The sequence below is a fragment of the Syngnathoides biaculeatus genome, chromosome 7, assembly GCF_019802595.1.
Source record: "Syngnathoides biaculeatus isolate LvHL_M chromosome 7, ASM1980259v1, whole genome shotgun sequence".
Taxonomy (NCBI): domain Eukaryota; kingdom Metazoa; phylum Chordata; class Actinopteri; order Syngnathiformes; family Syngnathidae; genus Syngnathoides; species Syngnathoides biaculeatus.
In genome coordinates, this window is record NC_084646.1 from 7253074 (window position 1) to 7273205 (window position 20132).

Consider the following 20132-nt stretch of genomic DNA (forward strand, 5'->3'; position numbering starts at 1 on the left):
ACTTCACACAAATCAACTGTTGTCAGTGCGTGAGCTACCAAAATGTTTTATCTACCGAAAACGTGGACATATTTAATAATATTGGTGTATATATATATATATATATATATATATATATATAATATATATATATATATATATTAGTATATTTAATGGTGTAACGCGTAAGGTAGCTCGGACGAGCGGCAGGACAGGAAAGACGCGTCGACGCTCCTTCAACAAAGCAAAGTAAACTGCCCCGTATGGCAAACTTTGCCACATCATTTGGCAATTATGAATAACACGCAGGAAAAAAAAATATATAATAGTATAAAATCTTAGATTGGGCTGTTTTTCCACTCGTTGAATGGGAGAGAAGAACACTTTTTCTTTGCGTCAAACTCTTCTTGTTATTTTATACATGCAGTTCAGCACAAAATCCTGAATATTAAGACACAACGGTGTACATTGGTAGAGTAAAAAAATAGACATGCACATATTTTGCCAAGCAGGACGGTGGAGCAGCCGGTAAAGCGCCGGCCTCACAGTTCTGAGGTCCCGGGTTCGATCCCGGACCCCGCCTTTGTGGAGTTTGCATGTTCTCCCCGTGCCTGCGTGGCTTTTCTCCGGCCACTCCGGTTTCCTCCCACATCCCAAAACAACAATAACAGCAACAATAATTGGACACTCTAAATTGCTCGTAGGTGTGATTGTGGCTGTTTGTCTCGATGTGCCCTGCGATTGGCTGGAGACCGGTTCAGGGTCTACCCCACCTCCTGCCCATTGAGATCTGGGATAGGCTGCGGCACTCGCCGCGACCCTCGTGAGGATAAACGGCAAAGAAAATGGATGGATGGATGTTATAATGCAACGGATATTTGAAAAAAACGGTGCAGCAACTCATGTGGACATACAATATAACTGTGAAAAGTCTTCTTCCTAGCTGTCGGCATGACTATTATACTGCCTTCAAGTGGCAAATTCGTACATACAAGAAAGAGCCACAAAAAATGAATCACGATGCACCAATAAATATTTTACATTCATTTATCACGATGGTACAATATACCAATGTGCTCTGTTCCTTATTAAAGTGCGACTGTTAGTCCTCTATGTGCCCTGCGATTGGCGAACGACCAGTTCAGGATGTGCCCCTCCTCCTGCCCGATGACAGCTGGGATAGGCTCCGGCACTCCCCGCGACTCTTGTGAGGATAAGCAGCTATGAAAATGCATAAGGAAAAGAAGAAGATCTGGTAAGGAACGGCCACTCCTATGTGGGCCCCCTGGTCGTGCTAATGAAAAATTCTTTGAGTAGTCCAACCCCAAGATAGAGTCCAAAGTAGATCAATTGGGATTTTGTTTCTTGATCGCAGTTACTAAAAAGACAGTTGCTAAAATGCTAACATTCTGTCATTTGCTAAGCTAACATAGAGCGCAATAGCAACCTGAGTATCGAAAACACAAAGGCAGAGGTGGGCGGGGTGGGGGGTGTTGGTGACTGGATCCCCACCCTAACCCAAAGGTGGATGCCCAGGGCAACCCCCAAACCCGACTTTGCTGACATAAGTAGGAGAAGAGCTACGAGCGAGGTTGCTAAGTAGATAAGTGATCATCATGCTAACAACATAGACAAGTAAGTTAAAAGTAAGGGCGTAAGTCATTTGCTGGCAACACAGATATGTCACGTACATCCGGTACGGGCATGGACCCAAATGCAGGAGTACGAGGCAGAGGCATAATGTTCGATGTAGTTAATTCCGGAAACTGGGTCTTACGTGGTGTAGCAGTCCGACAAGGCAGAGGTACGCTCCAAAAGACATGCAGCAAGGTCCGATGATTATGGGACAAACTAACAACTCAACAGGACAGGATCAAATAAAAGGGCACAGAATCGCTGTGACTAGGGTTACTCTAACTTATGCATAGAAGCGGAAAGTCCCATAGGCAGTGAATGCAACTTACTAACGCAAGGCAACGAACTGGCAAATGCCAGTGATTACAGTCCCAATGTAAAACAGCTGTGAGCGGTGACAGGTGTCACCACCCGGAGCAGTGGCGTGGCCACGCCCCTCTCAGCAGTGCCCAAGTCTCGCTCATGACAAGTTACAGTGGACATAAAAAGTCTACACACCCCTCTTCAAATGCCTTTTTTTTGGTAACATAAATCAAAACAAGACCATGATAAATCATTTCAAAACTTGTTCTCACCATTAACAGACCCCTGTACAACTCACTAGAAAAAAAAAACTGCGCTTTGGAGAGAACGCAAAAATAAAAAATGTAAATAATGTGGTTGCCTAAGTGTGCACACCCTCATGTCAGTGGGGATGTGGCCATGTTCAGAGCTACCCAGTCGCATTTAAAACCCGAGCTAAACGGGAGTCAGCGCACCGTTGAAAGTGCCTCTGATGAACCCGAAACGAAGTCCAAGTGTTGTAGTAGTTTAGCCGTAGTTTGTATCGATGATGCTAGCTGAAGCCACCCACTTATTTCCCGTTAACCTCTGCCGTGCTTTATTTTTCCAGAAAAGTGTCGTCGAAAAGGGCGCGCGGCCGGGGGGTTACGCCCTTGATGCCGGCGTGAAGTCACGCTGGCGTTTCTTTTGCCGAGTCATCACCGTCGCCCGCCTCCACTAAGTGGCACCTGAACGGACATCATGTGCCACCCATAAAGGCTCTTAAGAGTGCCATGTTGTTTATGTCGGCCACTTAGCATTTAGCATACGCACACATGCGTAGACACAAACACACCAAAATACACACACACGCACATAGGACAATGATTGAACGTATATTTCTATACACAAAAATGACATTAAATGGGATATCTGTGTACATTTTTTTTTGCCCCGGGAATGACAATGCAGGACAGCCAGGGCGGTCACCGTATTGGTGGTGGACAAAAGGCTACAACCTCATAACACTCCCAAAATGTCAAATTTGAGACATTAAAACGCAAATTATAACAATATCTTTTTTTTTTTTTTTTTTTAAATAGGCAGTCATCAGCATGAAATATAAATTGTAGATGTCGAACAATATTCGTTCTTAAGGAGCTCACGAAATCTAATTAAAAGCCCTCTATATTGTGTTAATATGACATAAATGAATATTTTTGTAATGATTCGACTATGACAAGTGTTTCGATGGAGGCACTGGCAAGCCTCCTCAATGGCCGCACCCTGAGCTCACGTCCTCCGGTGGGGATTTAAAACACGCGCAAAAAAAAACAAAAAACAAAAAAAAACAACACTAAAACGTACAACCGTGTGTGGAATATAAAAAGAATATGAATTAAAATAGTACATACGTGATGTTAGCAGTGTGTCGTGTGGCGCTCCGTCGCCTTTTTAATCAGAGCCTTCCCGCCTCCATCAAGACAGAAGGACTCGGTGTCCTCTATCGACCCGGGTAAGGCGGTGGCCGTGTGGGGCCGCTGACGGGCGGCTTGGGGCTGGGTCTGGACGGCGGAGTCCAAAATGGTCGCGTTCGGAGGAGGATGCTGTACCCGAACCAGCGGGCGGTGTCGTCACCGCCGAGGGAGGTAACGGCATCGATGCGGCGCGAGGAGAGGGAGGGAGACACGTCAGAGGGAAGAGCGAGGAGGGAGCAGGAAGTGCACCTTATCGAACGGCTGACGTCATGTAAAAATGACGTACTTTTTGTTGTCGTTTTTGTTTTTAATATTTTGCCGAGTTGATGGCAACAGAATACCAAATCGTTTCACTCAATACTCGTTCAAAAATTGTCATTGTTCATTTTCTAGTGGAATTTTGAGGAAAATATGCAGGCCTACCGGAAATTAGGAATAATATTAAATAAGTAATCAGAGATCTTTTTTCTGTTGCTGCTCGCACTCATAAGTGAAGTCATTATCTTGGCAGGTCAGAATAATTGCAGATAATTTTTTAATAATTTGCCGAGTGGACGATAGCAGAATACAAAATCGTTTCACTCCATACTCGTTTAAAAAATGGTAATTGTTCACTTTCTAGAGGAATGTTGAGAAAATAAGTAATATTAAATAATTAATCCAAAGAGATCTTTTCTGCTGCTGCTCACACTCATAAGTGAATTCATTATCGTGGCAAGTCAATCATTTTTCACCCATTTGGCCCTCTTTGGGGATACATATTTCTCTGATCATCATTCATTTGACCAACTGTGTTAATCTGGTCAATGTGGTGAATATGCGAGTCCTTTTGCACTTCCATCCATCCATTTTTTTGCCGCTTATCCTCACAAGGGTCGCAGGGAGTGCTGGAGCCTATCCCAGCTGTCAACGGGCAGGAGGCGAGGCACACCCTGAACTGGTCGCCAGCCTATCGCAGGGCACACGGAGACAAACAGTCGCACTCGCAATCACACCTATGGTCAATTTAGAGTGTCCAATGAATGTTGCATGTTTTTGGGATGTGGGAGGAAACCGGAGTGCCCGGAGAAGACCCACGCAGGCACGGGGAGAACATGCAAACTCCGCACAGGCGGGGCCGGGATCAAACCCGGGTCTTCAGAATTGTGAGGCCAACGCTTTACCAGCTTCTCAACCCTGCCGCCCCTTTTGCACATGAATAATTATTATTACTGTTAGGAAGGGTAAAAAAAAAAAAAACTTGTATCGTTCAAAAATGGCCTTTGAATGTTTTTCTTTTTTTAAAAAAATAACTGCTAATGTTTATGTTTAAAGTGACTTTCAGTGCATCTTATTAATAATTCGGGAATGAGCATAATTGAATGCAGGGAAAATGTTCATTTTGGCACTGATCTCTTATTTTTTAATTCAGTGCATTTTCTGAGGCAGAAGTGTAAGGCTGGCATCATATTTCTGTGTTGCGAGCAGTGTGAACAACGACTATGACGTCACTCAGGTGGTCCCTTGACAAGGCCCCGCCGCGAATCCGTCAAATGGACTGCTTAAGAGCGCCCCCTGCAGGTGCGTTAATCTCCATGACGCCACGTCAAAAATGCAGAGGCCCTGCCGGCTTGAATTATTTAGTCAGCTGGTGCCCTCCGCTCAAGTGTGACAGTCAGCTTTTGTTTTTGTTTGGATGGCATTGTGTCGGTCCGACGGGGTGGGACACTTTTGAAATGTGCTTTTTTTTTTTTTGTTTGTTTTTTTAAGGAAGGGAGGATGGAGAGAAGAAGTGAGGGGGAGGAAGGAAGGAGCGGAATGTGAATGGAATGAAAGATACAAGCAAAGGACAGAAGTAAGGAGGGAAAGAATGAGGAGGGGAAGAAACAAGGATGTGTGAAAGGAATCGTGGGAGAAAGAAGGTAAGGAAGAAAGGGATTGACCAGACAAGGAATGGAGGTAAGGAAGGAATAGAATTAGGGAAAGAAAGGCAGCACAGATTGAAGGTAACAAGGAAGGATGGATGAATGGAAGAATACAAGGATGATACATAAAGAAGGGGGAAGGGAGGATGGATGGATCGATTGATTGATTATAGAAGGGAACAAGGACGTGTGGAAATGGACAAAGCAAGGGAGGGAGGATAGATGAGAGGGTAGGAAGGTAACAAGGATTGTGCGAAAGGAAGGCTGGAAGGAGAGGGAAGGGAGGGATGAAAGGAAAGAAAGAGGGATGTCTGAGATAAAAAAAAAAAAAATTTGCTGCCGCAGATAGTAGCTCGATTGTTAATTGCACCCCCAAGAAAAGTCGGTTCGCTCCGGAGGCTTGCAGAGCCACGAAAAAAAACAGAGAAGTAGTTGTCGGGATTGAGTGGGAGGAGTTTATTGTCGAATTTTGTGACATTTGAACTCAAACGTAGATCGGAACGTTACCGGACAGACGAAACACTCGCACGTCTCCACGTTCTTCACACGGCAAAAGAGGTGAGGAAAAAAAAAACAAATAAATTAATAACACCATTTTCTTACGTTAGCCTCACTAAAATGTCTTTTTTTTTTTTTTTTTAAATTGAAGTTGAATTAAAACTATACGCACAACAGTTCAGAATGACACTTAGGACAGCATGTAGATCGAATATTATTTCCCAGCACCTTTCAATTCGGATTCGCTTGATTTGGACACACGGTACGTTGAGGACCAAAGAGTCACTTTCACGCACCTGCTGTGCCATGCATAGAGCAGACACAATTAAAATAATGTTCGAGACTCAAAAACGTAGGGCCGGAACAAAAATGTCCAGTCTGAGGTCTCCATTAAACCAAATCCAATGAATCCTCCGATGGTTGCATCGGACTCAGGTTATTCGGTTACATTAATTGACTGACTCCATTTAGCGGACTTGGATGATTCATTCGTATCGATTCACGGACTCAAGTAATCAGACTCACCGGAAACAGCGTGCCCTCGAGTGATTCAGTTAGAGTTGCTCGAATCGGGTTATCTGACTCAAATTACTGGTCTGACCGGGAAACACTGCGACCTCAGCTAGCTAGCTAGCTGGTTAGTTTGTGTTGAAATGATGACTGATTCCCCCCCGCCCCAAAGACAGTCTTGGCTAGGTGCGGAGCCCTACGGAACCTGTAAAGGGACATTGGAAAAAAAAAAAAAATAACTTGTTTCTCATTGTAATGAGAAACTTACTCATTGTAATGAATAGGTTTCTCATTGCAATGACTAACTAGTCCATTGCATGTGTGCATGTATAAAAGACCCTTATTCATTCCAGTTTGCATTTCTTCACAACGATGACAATGCAGGAGTTAGTTCGGTTCTATTTCCATCTTATTTACTATATACTGCTATATTCTAGTGATAAAAGTTCACAGTTATACTCACCTTATCGTCTTTGAGTTGATCGATAACACTGTGGGGTATATTTCTTGTTTTGAGGAAAGAGACCAAGTCCTCTTCTGTTGCCTTTCTCTCAGATAACACGTGCAAGGTAAGTTGTAGTTTACAGCTACGTGAAGGCAAGAAGCTATGGAGCAGGAAGCTACTGCTAGCTAACAGGTAAATAAGCTACGACCCATAGGAAGACATTTCTCTACACTTACTCATTACAATGAGAAACTTACTCATTACAATGAGTAACTTACTCATTACAATGAGAAACCTACGCATTACAATGATTAACTTACTCATTACAATGAGAAACAAGGGTTTGTTTTTTTTTAGTGTCCCTTTAGGGGCTCTGTAGGAAGCTACCGGTAGCTAGCGGGTAAATAAGCTACGACCCATAGGTAGACATTTCTCTACACCTACTCATTACAATGAGAAACGTACTCATTACAATGAGAAACGTACTCATTACAATGAAAAACTTACTCAATACAATGAGAAACAAGTTGTTGTTTTTTTTAAATGTCCTCTGTAGCTCGGCCACAAACAGGTATTTAAAAAGACAAAAGAAAACCTTTTTCGATACATTTTGGCCTTCGTCCACAGAATGGCGTGTAGTCATCAGAAAATGGCGGTACTGGAAAAGCTGACTCGTATTTTAAAGAACACAGAGAAAGACGTTGTTAAAACTGTTTTAAAAAGACATTACAAGTAGACATTTTGCTGCAAATGGCACAAATCTGTGTATGTGTTGACTTAAATTTTCTGCATTAGTCAGCTTACGTCTTGTTGTACAACGTCGGTGTAAGTGATCAGCTAATGCTAATTTTACATTTGGTGAATGCGTTTACACTCACAAAAATATTAAAACTTTTTTTTTTTAAACTGTTGTGTGTGTGACAAAAAACTCACTTAAAATCCCATTTTAATGCGAATGGGACAAATATTTTGTGATTTTCTAAACCATACTTCGGGTGAACTTTTTTTTTTTTTTTTTTTTTTTTTTTTTTTTTTACACAGACAAAAATCCTGTCAAAACGTGGCACCGTTTGTGGCAAGTGGGTCAAATATCCGCTTTCGCATAAACTTCATTTTCCTGCATCCGGTACCCGACACCTTAACACTGTACACTACATAAACGAGTGTATTTTTTTGTTTCCAGAGTCGTTTACATCACGTCTGCAGGCTCCCCTTTAGAGTCGCGGTCAGCGGGTTAACGAGATTATGTAAAAACGCGCCCCCCTCCGGAGTCACTGAGGTACTAGTTCCTTGAGCGAGGCCAACGCCGAATGGATGCGCACGTGAAGCCTGTTCTCAAAGTCGTAGCCCGTGAAATCCTCCTGGAAACATAAATTCAGATATTAAATAACGATCGTGCTAGCCTGTAATGAGTGCAAGCTAACTAAGTGCATTAAAATGTTACAGATTTGCAGAACAGATTTTGACGCTGATTTTTACCTTTGCTTGAAGTAGGAACGATCTCCCCTTACCAACTGTCTGATTGGTGCAAAAACACAAGTAACGTTAGAACAGAGCACACATTCAAAAGCTAGTTAAAGAATTATTAGTATAACTTTTATCTGAAATGTTTTTGGGTTTCAGATAACAATGAGAAAGAAAATACCTCCACACAATCTATTGCAAGATAATGTTACGAGATTAAAATTGTATTATTCTGAGAATAAGCCTACAAAATAGTGACATTTTCTTGAGAAAAAAATTGATAAGTATACAATTTTTTTTTTTTTTAACATGGACGTATTATTAAATGTGTCAATTTCTTTTGATGTTGTATTTTTTATTATCCAAATAACAATTTGGTGTGTGTTTCAACAAACAAACAAAATACGTATAGTCCTAAACATACTGTAATTCCCGGCCTACAGAGCGCACCTGGTTATAAGCCTCACCCAGTACATTTGTAAAGGAAATACCATTTGGTACATACACCGCAGCCATGTAAAAGCTGAAAGTGCCCACATTGAAACCCAAATTGAAACACGAGATATTTACAAAGAAAGATGGTACACAGAGAGTTTAACGCTAGCACCGTCGCATTCATGCTAGCGTTGAGCTAAAGCTACCAGCACCGCGCTTAAAAAAAAAAAAAAAAAACATACCAGTAAAAATCACTAAGACACGGCAGTAACATGCTAGCGCAGCACTAACAGGGCCGGATTGGTAAAAGTCACTTCCTCGGCACATATATTCCACCGGTCTTACTGTTAGCTTTTCCACTCAAATGCCCCCTTGTGGCCGTTAGAAAAAAATGCACAAATTAGCCGCACTACCGCATAAACCACAGGGTTGAAAGCGTGTCGAAAAAAGTCGCGGCTTCTAGGCCAGAAATTACGGTTTGTGATTCTAATGCGATTTTACTGAATCCTCGTACTTGTGTCACTGGACAGATTCAACCTAATTGTCAGCATCTGCATTGTTTCCAGTGAGTCGCTAACGAGAGTCACCGAAATGAATTTTCTTGGGAAAATTGGTGAAGTCAGTAAAACCAATCATCATATTTCTTTGTGAGTACAAAAAAATCGAAACATAAACCCAAGCGATTAAGTGAGTGTCCAGCTCACATCAACAGGAGGGTGAAAACGCTAATGCTAACGCCAACACCGCGCTAACAGAGGCGCTTAAAAAAAAACATACTGGTAAAAATCACTGAGACACGGCAGTAACACACTAGCGGAGTGCTAACAGGGCCGGACCGGTAAAAGTCACTTCCTCGGCACATAAATTCCACTAGTCTCTTATCTTTTCCGCTCGAGTGGCCCCTTGCGGCCGTTAGAAAGAAATGCACAAATTAGCCGCGTCACCGCATAAACCGCAGGGTTGAAAGCGTGTGGAAAAAAGTCGCAGCTTATAGGCCGGAAATGACGATAAGTCTGAATGAATACATCCATAAATCATCATTATACCATAACAATCCCATCATTATCAACTCTTGGATTGTCGTAAATAAAGAGGAGTGGACGTACCTCGGGTTTGGCGAGCAGCACGCAGCCCAGCTCGTAGACGGCGTACGGCTGAACGTACGAATTGGTCTGACGCCCGTACTCGTCTCTGGCCGCCATCTGGAAGGACTGCATTGGAAAAAAAAAAAAAAAAAAAAAAGGGCTCTTGATGAACACCTTGTAAAGTCCTCGCTTGACGCCGTTAAACTACCTGAACGGCATCTCTGGTGTTGCCGTGACACTTGTGGACGGCGCCCAGCAGGAGATGTTTCAAGCCGCGGCAGGACGCCTCGTCGAGACGCTGCAAAACTGAAACAGCAGAACGGGAAAGGCAATCTCGAACAAGCGATCCACGGCCTTTTTTGGACGTTATCCCCGTGTCATCACTTTCGTACCTTGGTTCATGACCTGCAGCTTGGACGAGGAGCAGTTGGGAAGTGCTTTCCACAGGTACAGCACCTCAATGACGCCCAAAATGCAAAGCTCTCTGCTGGGAGAGATCTTCCGCAGACGCTCGGCCTGCGCACCCACGTTAAAGAGCGAAAACAAAGACCGAACCAGATTCACGTAAATCACAAGCACATGCAAAGTCACAAAATACACGCCTCACGTATCATCCACATCCCAGACACGCCACAAATACATCACAGGTGCACACGCATCACAAAAGGACATCGAAGACACGCGGTGTAGAACACATCACGGACACATGTAACATATCATAGATAAACAGAAAATTTGCACATTTATGATACAACAACCAGCAGACCAAAGACCCACACCACGTACCGTAATTTCTCGAAAATAATGCGCAAATTTTTCCAAAAATCTTTTCAAAAAGTTAAATCGAGTGCGTTATTTTAGGTATTGATGAAAACTAAAAAATACAATCACATTGTATAGTCGTATACAGGTACATAGCGTGGTTAAAAAAAAAAAAATGCATACATATACATTTCGATATGATATTCGATGTCTTATGTTACACATTTATATATATTACGGTAATGTGCGCCCCCCCCCCCCCCCCCAACCTGAGCTCTCAGATTTCCTCGGCGGAGCTTCAGATTTTACGATTATTAGCGTAGCATGTTTGTTGCTACTGCACCAAAGATCAGTTACGACTGCCCAGGAGTTTGTTTAAACTTAAACGAAGACAAAAAAAATGTCAACTGGAAGAGCTAGTTGTAAAATGCGTCATCACTTGTGCCGACGATGCCGGCAACCCGGAAGTTGCGCCACAGTCCGAAAACTGCACAATGCACCAACGTTTTATGCAGAAATATTGAATGCAGTGTTTAATAAACAATGTTAAAGAGTTCATATTTTTAAGACTGAAATATGTGTTAACAGTATTAATAAAATGTTGTGCCATCATTGAGCATTTATTTTAGTTGGTTGAGGGATTCTGTTCTGACAATTTCAGGGACCAGGTGTGTCCTGTGGCCTGTCCCGAGATTATAATACCATTACATCAGCACATGTGCATTATTATTAATGATTGTTGAACTGAAAACAATACAAGTACAAACCTAACAAAATATAAATACAGATCATTCCTAATATTCTGAGCATACGAGTAGTGGCAAATTGAGGGTGCGCATTGTACATTGGTGGAAGGTTTTCCTTATTTTGGGGATCAACTTTGGGGGTGCGCATTATTCTCGAGAAATTACGGTACATGTAAAAAAAAAAAAAAAAAAAGGCAGAAGAACCTAATCCAAGACACGCCACAAAGACACATCAGACACTCATCCAAGACGCATCATTGACACAACAACATCTCAAATTTTTTAGAAATTATACCCGTTTGACAGCAAACTGCTCGATCTGGTTGTTCTTCCTTTTGAACAGCTTCTGCACATCTTTGAAGACCCCGCAGGCGCCCTCCAAGTCACCCGAGGCTCCCTGACACACTGAAGAAGAAGAAGAACACCCAGCTGAAAACTAGCTGAGGGTGCTAGGATGCTAATGCTAACACTAAGAGGCAGCATCCCACCTCCAGTCAAGTACGCGTAATAGCACTGAGACCATCTCGACTCGTTCTTCAGCCTCTCAAAGGACTGGTGAGCATCTTCGAAGTTCATTTCGATCATGCTGCACCAGCCTAACAGGACAGACAGAAGCAAGGCGTCACGGCAAAGGCCTGATGAGTTGTGCGAGACCCGGCGAGGTGCAAACGTACCGATCTCGTACAGACACACGTGCTGGATCTCTCTTTGGTCGGAGGCCAGTTCCAGTGCGTCGTTGAAGCAGGCCAGAGCGCTGTTGATGTGACACTTTGGACAACAAAATACACCCACAAAAACTTAGGATCCTGAATGCATCACTGAAGCCTTTCTACTCACTGCATCAAGCAAGCAAGCTAACTACAGAAGCCTTCTGCTGGCTGGCTAACTCATCATCATCTCAAAAACTAGCTTGGCCAAAGTACCCATCTTCATAATTTATCTCGCTACTTAGCTACCCCAACATGCTCGCAGCCTTGCTCGCTACCTACAGAACTATCTATTTAGCTAACTACCCTCTTACTATCCTCCAACAAGCTTTTCAAATATCTGTTCCTCCAACAAACTAGATTGTCAGGATATATATGGATGTTTGTAGCTAGCTACCTACAGACCTGTCCATCGAGCAAACCGGTAAAGGCTCCAACTAGCTGAAAATACTATATAATATACTATCTATTCAACAGCTTAGCTTGTTGGATGGTCTAGCTAGATACACACCCACCAAGCAGTTTCAACGATCTTAACAGAAATCCACCTAGCAACCTTATGTGTCTAGCCACTAACTACTGTACATATCTAGTAATCTTGGTTCCTACTTGTTTTTTTTCCTTTACGTTTTAATCCTTCTACCAATTATCTAGTGCCACAATGATGAAATAAGATAGCATTAAAATAATTTCCACAACCTAGCCTAACAATGGCCAAAAATCAATCTATCTATCTATCTATCTATCTATCTATCTATCTATCTATCTATCTATCTATCTATCTATCGTTAACGAGTTTTACAATTGGCTTTACTACATGGTCAACTTGCAGTACAAAATTACACAGCACTTCCTGGAGGATTATTTACTTATTTATGATTCTTTACCAATCTACAGAACGAGTCCAGGCAGTCCTACCTCCAGCCGGTGTATGCGCCCCTTGAAGAAGATAAAGAGGGAGGAGTTTGGGTAAACAAGCGACTTCCTGTGCAGGATCTCTTTGGCCTCCGTCAGGCCGGCGTGAGAGTCACACCCATCTAGTGCGAAGAATGGCAGCACTACTGTGTGATACCACAGGAGAGCCAACCTGCAAGATCACACACAAACAATAAAATTAGATCACAAACTAGCTCCTTAGCTACCTAGCTAACAAAATGAATACCTGACAAGTTCGTTGGTGACCAATGTAACAAACTAGTACTACACATATAAATGGCATCACTAAGTGGGAACTGAACCCAGGCTGCCTGCATCAAAGTCAGGCAAGTGTCCCGTCGCACCATCAGTGAACCTGTAACTAGTTAAATAACCAACTAAAAGCCAGATTGCGAGCTAACTCGCTGAATGAATAACCGGTGTGTTGACCACTCCAACAAAACAACTACCGTAATTCCCGGCCTCCAGAGCGCACCTGGTTATAAGCCTCAGTACACAGCGTTTAACACTAGCGCCGCAGCGCTAACACTAGCGCCACGCTAGAGTTAAACTCCTTCTTTCTGTGTACCGAGGCTTATAACCAAGTGCGCTAACGTCAGCGCCGCATCACCCCATAAACCGCAGGGTTGAAAGCGTGTGAAAAAAGTCGCGGCTTATAGGCTGGAAATTACGGTGGTTAGCTAAGTATCTTTCTAGCTAGCTGGTTCATAATATGGTAAATCTAGCCCCCAAAGAGACAGCGAGGTACATTGAGAGAGCTAAAAAAGCCAAAAAATAATCTAGCCAACTAAATGGCTAACAAACTATCTGGCTAACAAATGTAACTGCAGTGGACTCCCATCTATTTTCAGTTCGGCATTTTAAGATTCACCTATTAGGGATTAATTTTAATTTTTTACCCGACTCCACACTTGTATTATTATTTTTTTTTTTCACAGAAATTATACGGGAGCGTCAACTACTCGAAAATTTCCACCTTATGCAGCTAGCCTCAGTCCCTATCCTGCGCAAATTAGCGGGGGTCCACTGTAGTAGTTCACAAACTGTGAGGTACATTGAGGGAGCAAATAAACAACAGTTAATGTTGGTCATAGTTGCGGTACTTAAGGCTCAATATTTATGATGTGATAACCGGTGTATAAAGTTCAAGACATTGAAATGATCCGGCCAATTAACAGCAATGTGGATTAGCTATATGGTGTACTCACGTGGCTAGCGGTGCCTTCATGTCCTTGCTCTCGCTGGCGTAGGCGAGGGCGGCAAGGCCTTGGAGCCGGTCTCCGGGGAAGCCCAGGAGGTTGATGATTTTGAGGAGGTGCGGGGGCACCATGGAGATGCAGAGGTGGAACAGGCCGTAGCCGAAGCTCACCGAGCCCTTCAGGCGGTCCAAGGCCTCGGACGTCACGCCGCTCTCCGCCTCGTTGTGGTTGGCGTTGTCGGGAGGGTTGGTCTCTGCGGCGGTCTGCTGGCAGGCGGCCTGCAGCTGGCTAATGTCGCTGTGACATTTGTTGTACATCTTCCATGCCTTGCGGAGGATCCAACCACCTTTGATGTACGCTGTCATGCCACAATGTAAGACATGCATTACATTCCATGGAGGGAAACTAACAAACAACAACAACCGGCTCGCTAGCAAACAAGCTGACTGGCTAAGTCACTGCCTCGATGATAAACTAAATTCCGAGCTAGATGGCTACATAATGAACTACAATACAAGCAAACTACCGTAATTCCCAGCCCACAGAGCCCACCTGGTTATAAACCTCACGCGGTACATTTGTAGAGGAAATACCATTTGGTACATACATACGCCCCAGCTGTGTAAAAAGCCGCAAGTGCCCAAATTGAAACACGGGATATTTACAAAGAAAGACGGGACACGGAGAGTTTAACGCTAGCACCGTGCTAACAGGGCTGGTTATAAAAAACATACCGGTAAAAATCCCTGAGACACGGCAGTAACACGCTAGCGCAGCGCTAACAGGGCCGGACCGATAAAAGTCACTTCCTCGGCACATACATTCCACCGGTCGCACTCTTACCTTTTCCGCTCGACTGCCCCCCTTGCGTCCGTCGGGAAAAAAATCGCACAAATTAGCAGCATCAACGCATAAACCGCAGGGTTGAAAGCGTGTGAAAAAAGTCACGCCTTATAGGCCGGAATTTACGGTAGTTAAAACACTAACTCACTAAATGCTAAATTGACGAAGAAACTACTATCCAACCAAAATAAACACCTACATTGCAAAAAAACTTCCAACTGCCTTACTAATTAATGAACTACAGCAGAAGCAAAGTACCGTAATTCCCAGCCTACAGAGCGCACCTGGTTATAAGCCTCATCCAGTACATTTGTAAAGGAAATACCATTTGGTACACACATACGACGCGGCTGTGTAAAAGCTCCCAGTGCCCACATTGAAACACGAGATATTTATAAACACGGTCCACAGATAGTTTAACGCTAGCGCCGCAGCGCTAACGCTAATGCCACGCTAACAGGGGCGCTTAAAAAAAAAAACATACCGGTAAAAATCACTGAGACACGGCAGTAACACGCTAGCGCAGCGCTAAAAGGGCCGGACCGGTAAAAGTCACTTCCTCGGCACATACATTCCACCGGTCTCACTCTCACCTTTTCCGCTCGAGTGCCCCCCTTGTGTCCGTCGGAAAAAATGCACAAATTAGTCGCATCACCGCATAAACCGCAGGGTTGAAAGCAAGTGAAAAAAGTCACGGCGGAAATTACGGTAGTTAAAACACTGACTCACTAAATGCTAAATTGACGAAGAAACTAGTATCCAACCAAAATAAACATCTACATTGCAAAAAAACTTACAACTACCTTACTAATTAATGAACTAGCTACTTGCTTCCGAGCTAAACTAAATTACTATTTAGCAGGCTCGTAAACTATAACAACGATCTTTCTTACTCTTTTAACAAACTCTCCAACTAATTCCTCAACTAGCGCCGAGTCAGCATGAAGTTGTGGGGGGGGGGGGGGGAAACTGACCTGAGAGTTCCTGCTTAACGAAGGAGAGCACGGCCAAGTAAACCTGACAGTCGGCCACAATGATCTGTCTCTGCAGGCGGTCCACCACCACCACGCCAGACCTCTGGGAGTCCATCTGCAAACACACGGAACATTCAAGAACACGACCGTCTTCATTTCTACAGTACGAGTTGCCGCCGCGTGTTTTAAAACGGTATTACGCCCCAGTGTGCCGAAGGTGTTCAGAAAGGGAGAAAAGTTACAAGGTATATTTAAAAAAAAAAAAAAAAAAAGGTTTATATGGCACCAGTGTCAAACTCAAGGCCCGGGGGCCAGATCTGGCCCGCCACATGATTTTATGCGGCCCGCGACGCCAAATCTAGAGTGTCAATTTCCACGATTCTTGGAAAAATCTGTACCAAAATTTCAAATGGTCATATATCGTAAATGATAAACTTGAGATGTTACAAGCATTTGTGTGATACCAAACGTGAATAGGTGAAAAACACATTACCCTTGATTTCTGATTCCAAAACGAGTTCATAAATTCATGATGTAAATATGATGAGATGACTAAAATATTTTTGTTCCACAGTCATAACGGCCCCCTGAGGGAAACGGGAACAAAAATGTGGCCCGTGAGAAAAATGAATTTGACACCCTGACACTGTTGTATGGTTTCTATCTCAAACTTTGGTGGGCAAGTCTAGAACAGGTGTTCACTGTGTGCACACTGACGCTCTTCTTGATCTTGTTCCTGATGGTCTCCAGCACACCGACGCTGTCGCTCTCGCACAGCTTCTCGGTGGTCTTCAGGTCGTCGCACGCCGTCTGCATCTTCTCCTCCTCGAATGTCATCATGGCGTTCTGGGAGCACAACCCGACACGCCTCGATGGACCTTTTTTACCGTGACATCACAAACAACTTTCGGGTGTCGAAAGCCAGAGCCTTCTCCGATGGTCACTGAAGCTAAAATGGATAGCGCGCTGTCGTCTACTCAGCAAGAAATTCACTCGTGATAAACTTGTCATGGTGGTAAAACCAAGACTTGAAAATATGTAAATGTTTTTTTTCTACTCCACTACTAGGCAGTCTTGCTATTGTTTCTGTAGAATTGACACGACAGTTACTCGATTTATCCTTATCACACACGAGCTAATCTGGATTAATTGTGATTTATTTTTTTTAAGTAAAAAATTTAAAAAAAAATAACCCAACAACTAAACCTTGTAGGGTGTGTCTGGTAGTGTTTTTTGCTCATGAATTAACTAGAAAAATTGCAATTTATTGAGCAAAATGTGAACAAAAATTAAACAAGTTCCTTACCTAACCAAATAACTGAAAACGCAACTAGCTAGCCTGATGATCTAATAAATGAAATGGCTAACAAACTAAATACTACAAAACTAGCTATCTCGCTAACAAATTAAAATGTTAGCTAACAAACAAAAAACTAACTTGCTCAAGAATAAACTATTTAGCCAACAACTTCACAATAACAAACTAACAACTTCAAATTCTAACTTTCTAACTAACTAGCCAGCAAAAATAATTACTAGGTGACCAATAACTGTTACCTAACTAAATAAAGTAGCTAGGCTAACTAAATAAAGTAGCTAGGGAAGTTTACAAACTAACAAGCTAACTATCTATATGACTAAAACAAAATCAACTACTCTCTAATTTACTGCTTACCTACCTGGCTGTCAAGGTACTCACTAACTAAAAAACTAGCATGCTAAATACTGGCTCAGTAGTATCATAACTAACAAACAAATTAAATAAATAGCAATTTAGCTGAATGAACTAATTGGCTTGATAACTAAGTAGCTTTCTACTACTAGCTAGCTAAGTACTAGCTTACAAACTACATACTTGCTAACTAGCTATAGTTGACAGTTGACTGTCTGGAAGGTAGCTAGCCGTTAGTTAGCTGTTTGCTAGTTTTTTTATATATAGCTAGTTAGCAAGTATGTAGTTTGTAAGCTAGTACTTAGCTAGCTAGTAGTAGAGAAAGATACTCACATCTGAACAGACACTTTTCCGTTATGTTTCTCCTTTAAAGGTTGCCAAACTCACCAGGAAGCTAACAAAACTCGCCCCGAAGCTCATCAGTGGACTCTGACTCCTACAAGAGAGAACACATTGGCATCTATAAAGCTCAAGTTTCCAAAAAAAAAAAAACAAGGGCACCATACTGCATATTACAGAAGACATCTTTACCAGAGCAGTCCAAAACGTGGCATCTGTAAAGTTGAACTTTAGAACTATTTACACCACCAAGTGTTGCAGAAGAAGTGCTTACCACAGACGTGGTATTTATAAACTTGAAGTTTAAATACTAGTATGTGTTGCCTGGCTTAAGACGTCTGACAAGTGTGGCATCTGTAAAGCTGAAGTCTACAACTAGCACGTGGCCCCACAGCCTTACAACAGACAGTAGTAGTTGAAAGTTAGTATCCCCGCCGCGAGCATGTGTCACAGCTGACATCTTTACAACAGAAGTGGCATCTGTAAAGCTTACATTTACTACTAGCATGCGGGGCATGAAAACATTCTTATGGTATCTGTAAAGCTGACACTTAATTTGCAAGATCTTTTTCTCTTCTGTTTGATTACAGACACAATATTTAATTGGAAAAATGCCCCCCCCCCCCAAAAAAAAAAAGCCTCACCCACCCACTAAAAAAATATCAAAAATCTAAATGTAGATCTAAAAAAAATAAAGACTGGATAGTGCATACAGATCAAGCAGGCTGTCGATTGGTTGAAGCCAGTTGGCCGCCATATTGGTACTCCCCAAACATGTGGCGGACACGGTTCACAGGTTGGATTATGGCGGGGTTTTTCTGAAAGTTTGCCATGTAGAATGAAAACTGGTCGTGTGATCTTGACATTTTTCCAGTTCTGGTAACATGAAAGATTTTTAATTCGACTTGGTAAGCCAAAAAAGGCGAAGTGCAAAGGAAAGACATAGGACACCGTGACGACCTAGAAACCTTGCATATTAGCTAGGACCCGATTTCCGTGACATGTTAACTTTTCCCAAAATACGCTGTGAAGCACTATCATCATAACATAGCAAAAAAACTTGGCATTTTTTGTCATTAAAAACATTAAATTTGAAGTCAATCAGTTCGATATATTTTTGGAAATAATGACCCGCAATGGGAAAATACATGCTAAACGCATTGTTCATTTGTTGTCTCTGAGACGTCCTATTTCAAACTTAAAACTTCAAATTCAATTTGGAGAGTTCTGTATTATCAAAAAGCTCACGGACAATGTGTTCCCCTGATATTAAAAAAATACAAATATTTACATCGCTTTTTTTTTTCGCGAAAAATCGTCGGCCTATACAGGTGAAGGCAGAGAGTGAACAGCGAACAACGACAACCGTAAACAAACCTTTGTTCACATGAATTAAGCTCATCAGAAAACAAAAACTTTACAAACAAACTTTAATTGTGTCAAAGTCAATCTTTCTAACTAACCTGTGGAATGTTTTCTCACAGCCACAAAACTGGCGATTAACGCCGCACAGGTCGGCACGGTTGTTTTGGGAGTATCAAGATGGCGGACGGCAACTCCAGTTTTGGTAGTCATTTTTTTTTTTTTAGATCGGTGCAACTTGTCCCGAGCGATCATCCGACTTCCGGGCGTGACGTGACGCCGCCGGAGTCACGGTCGTACTTCACCGCATAGATTTGCTCGCGCATGCCCGCGCACGCTTACCTGTATCTCCGAAAGAGCTCGTCGCTCTCCTTGAAGCCGTTGTTGAGCAGCATGTTGATGCCTTGCAGCGCCATCTCGGCGTCATCGATGTTCTCGGCCTTCTCCTCCTCCACCTGCTGCTGATGCTGCTTCTGCTGCTCCGGGCCGGCCATTGCTGCTGGGATGACGAATACGAGTTTGATCGCGGCCGAGCGTCAAAAAGCAACCCGCCTCGCACTCTCGCTTCATTCATGCGTTCCCCTGTTCTTTTGTTTCTATCGAGCCATCCGCCCATCCGTCGCTTTCCCCCCTACCTCGTCCGCCCCGGTCGTGCGGCATCCGGTGCATTACGTAATCAAAACATCCACGTGACGCGCCGAGCCTTGCGTCGTGACGTCACGGGGGAAAAGAGACGCTCATTATTTGTTGTTATTGCTTCCTCCCCCTTTTACTATATAAATTATGAAAATTATATAAAAGAAAATCATATCATATGAGTACATGGCTATGCTTCTTGCTAATACAATAGTCATATAAAATTAATTAATGGCGTTTGGTACGGTGCTTTTTGCATATC

General features: G+C 42.9%; 2 protein-coding genes across 13 annotated transcripts in view; both read right to left on the minus strand.

Moving 5' to 3' along the window:
- kif1aa (kinesin family member 1Aa) overlaps positions 1 to 3581 on the minus strand; it is a 55283-nt gene extending 51702 nt beyond the window's left edge. For all 5 annotated transcript variants that reach the window (XM_061824618.1, XM_061824621.1, XM_061824620.1 and 2 more), the window contains exon 1: positions 3291 to 3581. The gene's annotated coding sequence lies outside the window, so the exon portion shown is untranslated. The remainder of the gene's footprint in view (positions 1 to 3290) is intronic.
- A 2114-nt stretch (positions 3582 to 5695) lies between these two features.
- The window catches only part of LOC133503321 (tetratricopeptide repeat protein 39C-like), a 30010-nt gene continuing 15573 nt past the window's right edge, over positions 5696 to 20132 (minus strand). For 3 of the 8 annotated variants that reach the window (XM_061824830.1, XM_061824832.1, XM_061824829.1), the window contains 14 exons: positions 19577 to 19733; positions 17921 to 17969; positions 16579 to 16707; positions 15862 to 15976; positions 14054 to 14402; positions 12828 to 12996; positions 11877 to 11970; positions 11691 to 11798; positions 11498 to 11607; positions 10087 to 10210; positions 9903 to 10000; positions 9716 to 9820; positions 8190 to 8228; positions 5696 to 8071 (listed from right to left, as the gene is read on the minus strand). In XM_061824830.1, the coding sequence (XP_061680814.1) occupies positions 7982 to 8071; positions 8190 to 8228; positions 9716 to 9820; positions 9903 to 10000; positions 10087 to 10210; positions 11498 to 11607; positions 11691 to 11798; positions 11877 to 11970; positions 12828 to 12996; positions 14054 to 14402; positions 15862 to 15976; positions 16579 to 16707; positions 17921 to 17969; positions 19577 to 19733 (1736 nt within the window). In that variant the 3' untranslated portion in view covers positions 5696 to 7981. Of the gene's footprint in view, positions 8072 to 8189; positions 8229 to 9715; positions 9821 to 9902; positions 10001 to 10086; positions 10211 to 11497; positions 11608 to 11690; positions 11799 to 11876; positions 11971 to 12827; positions 12997 to 14053; positions 14403 to 15861; positions 15977 to 16578; positions 16708 to 17920; positions 17970 to 19335; positions 19423 to 19576; positions 19734 to 19869; positions 19954 to 20132 lie in introns of those variants that run through there. The other 5 variants (XR_009795706.1, XM_061824835.1, XM_061824833.1 and 2 more) reach the window with 5 other exon arrangements.